At 39.1% G+C, this 4,614-nt stretch overlaps 1 protein-coding gene across 1 annotated transcript in view; it reads right to left on the bottom strand.

The window, feature by feature from the left end:
* LOC106952428 (ATPase family AAA domain-containing protein 2B-like) overlaps nucleotides 1-4,614 on the bottom strand; it is a gene marked incomplete at its 5' end in the record, with an annotated part of 95,828 nt that overhangs the window by 33,801 nt on the left and 57,413 nt on the right. The window contains 2 exons of the mRNA XM_015040526.1: nucleotides 2,013-2,143; nucleotides 3,487-4,191. Coding sequence (XP_014896012.1) covers nucleotides 2,013-2,143; nucleotides 3,487-4,191 — 836 coding nt within the window. The remainder of the gene's footprint in view (nucleotides 1-2,012; nucleotides 2,144-3,486; nucleotides 4,192-4,614) is intronic.

The following is a 4,614-nucleotide window of genomic DNA, read 5'->3' as shown; positions in this document are numbered from 1 at the left end:
TTTTTTTTTTTTTTTTTTTTTTTTTTTTTTTTAAAATTTTTTTTGGTTTTAAAAGAACAATTTTACCCATTTTTTTTTTTGAAAAAAATTTTAAAAAAAAAAAAAAAAAAAAAAAAAAAAAAACACATTTGAGGTTCTTGGTAAAATGTCCATGACTAGTTTATACACAGTAGTAAGGTAAAACATCTCAGTTTTTTCAGGTCTGCCTTAAGATAATTTTACGATGCATCACTCAGTTACAATCAATAGCTTTTAAAGAGCGTTATCGCTTCATGAGCGTACCTGTAACGCACCAAAATCGAGGTAAGAATCAACAATAAAACTGAAAAATACAGTCAAAATACACCTTGATGGGATCAAAAGTGTTTGCATTTCTTTCACGGTTCTTTGAAATTGCCTTCCCATACTTTTCATGTTTTTTATGTTACAACCACAACGTCTTCCACAGCTCAGGAGAACCTGCCGACATGACGACGACTGGTGCAGGTAAGAACTAGACTGAACGTTTTGACTTACACGGAGGCTTTGTCACGAGAACTTGTTCCAGAAGTTTTTGCGATAAACAATAATGTTGTTTTGAGACCATTTTCAAGTAATGCAGCAGTGATGGCATAAGAACGTAAGAACACATTCCTAAAGATCAATAAACTTTAAATTCTACTGAACATTTAACACTGGAGCTGGAAGACGCTTTGAATATGGAAAATAAGTAAATAAAACAGAAACTACAAATAAAATGGATTATGAAGTCTGTCAACAAAACTGTCGTTCAAAAAAAAAAGAAATTTTAATCTCTCGATGTTGAAAGCTGGTAAGAGACATCCCCCCCCCAACAAACTCGCATCTATGACTGAAGCAAAAAGTTGTTATCCGAAGTGTTGACTATAGATGGGAAAATATCTGTAAGGGTCCAGCCTGACCACAGGGTAACGGCATTGATCAAACCAAGGTTATTAAAACATCAGATTGCTGTTACAAGTTGAGATGCCTAAAAAAAAAAGAAATAATCAACTCTAAATTGTTCTGTCAAACTGCCGCTATAAGCCGGGAACTTCATTGTCAGTGGATTTGATTGCGTTTTCCACAGCTGTTGCTTATCTCTGTGGTGTCAGCTTCTGGCTTCTGTTAACGTGTGTGTGTGTGTGTGTATGTGTGTGTGTGTGTGTGTGTGTGTTTGCGTGTACACATGTTTAATGATGAACACAGATTTACAATTTCCAGATCCTCAAAATAAGCCCCGCTCTCTTTGTTGGAATACACGTAATTAGAGAGTTTAATGGTGGTGTATTATTAGTCCATTTCCTTCTGGAGTTAGTCAACTCTGAGCGCTGAATAAAAATTCACAGTTAATAAAGAGCAAAAAAAAGAGTTCTCTTTCCAATTCTGAGGTAATGTGAAAACAGGATTAGGAAGTTGTGTGGAGGTGAAAATGTCTCGGCCGGATTTTTTTTCTAGCTATTGACAAGGGCTTTGTTATATATGCCCTTTCACAGGTAAAATATAATTAGGATACGTTTCAACACAGTCAAGCCCGGAGAGCCTGCAGGGATTTTCTTTTATTTCTAATTATACAACTATTATTAAATCCGTGAAAGCCACAGGATCTTTAACCTCGCTACATTTCCTTTGATACCAGTCACTGCAATGCTAACAACAGTAAGTGATGTTATATTCTATTTCACACAAAAAATGAAGAAAGAGGTGCTTTGGTATGAAATTTAAACAAAAGGAAGGAAATGCTTAAAAAAAAAATCTATTAATTCCACTAAACTGTTAGAGCAGAGAATTTACGGTTATTACAATCTGCGTTGAAACGACCTCAAATACCTGCAGCAGAGTCAACAAATCACTTCAATCGTCAGCTTTCAAACTGAAGTCTTCCACGATTTTGCCTTGTAAACAATGAAAACATAATGCTTTTGACGCATAATCGACTAGATTCTCAATCTTTCCTCCGTTCCTTTGGTGTACTCCTGCGTCGCCTGCAGTAGGAAGACTGAGAAGATAGTTACCAGAAGTCGTTGGTGGTCCACCACCACCGGAGGGTAGGTAAGGGCCGGTTCCGCCTCTTCCTCCATCCTCCCGGCTGGCACCGTCAGCGGCTCCGACGTGATGGACTTGCTCGTCTGTTCTCGGGAATCATCTGCAACAAGAACAATGCCGAACTGATGGGAGAAACATTTATGTGCCGACTGTTGCCAAAAAAAAAACAAAAAAAAAAAAACTCATTACTCGTCCTGTTAAAGATTGAAAAGCACAAAGTGGACCATATTTTATGGAACAAACAATCTGCCGTTCACCTTTTGACTTTCTTCTTGCCCATTTATGACAATTGGAGAAAAGAATTTTATTTTGATTAAAAAAAAAAAAGGTCCAAGCTCTGCCTGTGTGGGGAGTGGAGGTGGAGTAGCTAAATTATCTCCAGAAACAGGAGCCACAGTTTGTTTGTTTATCCACTTGTGTGATCGTGCCATCCTATGACGGCTTAACCATATTTAATCAGCAGCATTCCCTCAGCCATGCAGCTGGCCTCAGCTTAGCACATCGCAGACTGCACGGCCGTAACCAAACACACAACTTTTGGTTCATTTTCTAACTTAAACACTAGATTTTTGTTTCAGTATAAGAAAGGGTCAAAAGGTGGGAGACGGGACGGCTTCTGGAGTTTCTCGAATGATACAGTTCGATATCTGAACACGTAGCCTGAAAGATTTCTATTCGGTTCACGAAATGATTCAAAATGATCAATTTTTTTAAGAATCAGCCCCATGTAGTGAAGATGTAAAGAAAGTGATGTGCCTCCGCGAATGTATTATAGGCGATAAATAATGGGCAGCTGATTCCACGGCAGAATTGAAAACATGTCAACATACCGTTAAAATGTGAATAAAAAACTGTAGGCAAGTGAAGAGATGGACACTAGGTGGTGGTAGAGCGCCTCCTCTTTTACCACTGGACAAAAAATAGTGCCCTTCTGAAAGTTTTGTTTTCTTTAGCAATGTAATATAGTGTGTAAAATCTTAACCGGCAGTTCCAAGTCTGTCTTTTTTTTTTTTTTTTTTTAATAAAATGACATAAAATGTCACCACTGATTCTTAAAGTTAAATAACATTAAACATCTTTTCACATTAAAGTAATTTGGCACTATGCAGAAGAAAGCTGCTATGATTTGATTGTTGTAATATAATTTAAGCATACATCTGGTATATTTTTGGTGCTATTTATGTGACCCTCTGGAGTCTAGGGGGCCACATAAAAAGTTACAGCGGATCGTTTTTGGCTCCCGGGCTTCGAGTTTGACGTGTTCTATGAAAAAACAGAAGCAGGAACGATGCGTATGAAGTAATGAAGCTTTATAGGATATAATGGAAAAGACGCTTTTCGGTTGCAGTCGTTAAATATTATCTTGCATAAATACAGACCGAAAGCCGGGAGGATAAAAAGGATTTCTGCACAAGAAATTGTGCAAAAGAGAAACACACATACCTTCTTTCCCTTGATCCTCCTCAACAGTCTGTGTAACCGCGCCGTCATCCAGGGGATGCTGCTCCTGAGTTTGCTTACTCACATTTTTGTCTTTGTGCTCTTCCTGTTCTGGCTTATTGCAGCCTTCAGCCGAGCTCGGAGGAGTCCTTGTGTCGGCCTCGTTGCTCCTCTTGAGGCTCTGTAAATCTACGCTGTCCATCGACTCCGTCCCATTCACGCAGTCCACTTGTGAAACCCGGTGACCCTCTGCGTGTTTAGGCTGGACCTGAACATCTGACGACTTGAGTGTTTCCATCAAAGGCTGGAAGTCGGCCCGCTTGGCCGGACTACCCTCCTCCGAATTGGGCGGAGGAGTGCGACAGAGGCGGTGTTGTTCTGTGCGTTTCTCTGGGCTCGCCGCTCGCCTTTCTTTGGCCGCCGTCGCCTCCTCCTCTTTAGGCTTTGCGTCCTCTCTGCCTTCAGTCACAACGGGGGGTTCGTTGGAGCTTTCCTCTTCTGTGGACGGGCCGTGCGGATGATGACCGTTGGCTTGGGGACCTGGAGTGTCACACGACGATTCCTCGTCCTGTGTCAAACACGAGTCACTGGGAACTGCAGCTTCCGCCTCCTCTTCCTCCTCCTCTGTTCCTTTCTTGTAAATTTTCTTCTTGCGTATGATGCCGCGCTTCCAAGATGGCCGCCTGCAAATCTTCCTTTTCAGATGATCTAAGAGGAGGAAAACAAACAAAATTCAAGTCTTAATCAAATGCTCGCACCCTTCTTTAATGTTATACCAATTTTTTATTTTATGTTTTTCCGTCAGTTTCAGATCAGTTTGAACTGAAGGCAGAGTTTCTTTCACAGAGGCATGTCAGGATGAAGTTATAGCCATAAACAATAATATTGTTGTTTTGAGACCATTTTCAAGTAATACATAATGCAAAAACACATTCCTAAACATCTTTAAATTCTAAGAAAAAAATTAACACTGTAAATGGAAGATATTTTAAATATGTAAAATAAACAAACAAAATAACTGAAACAATATGTAAAACGAATTATGAAAATTGTTCTTCCAAAAAAAAAAAAAAAAAAAAAAAAAAAAAAAAAAAAAAAATTTTTTTTTTTTTTGGGCACAAAAAAGCACAC

Source organism: Poecilia latipinna, unplaced genomic scaffold (genome assembly GCF_001443285.1).
Source record: "Poecilia latipinna isolate Pla-1442-1.1 unplaced genomic scaffold, P_latipinna-1.0 Scaffold514, whole genome shotgun sequence".
Taxonomy (NCBI): Eukaryota; Metazoa; Chordata; class Actinopteri; order Cyprinodontiformes; family Poeciliidae; genus Poecilia; species Poecilia latipinna.
Note: the sequence above shows the minus strand (reverse complement) of the source record. Positions and strands in the feature narration are given on the sequence as shown.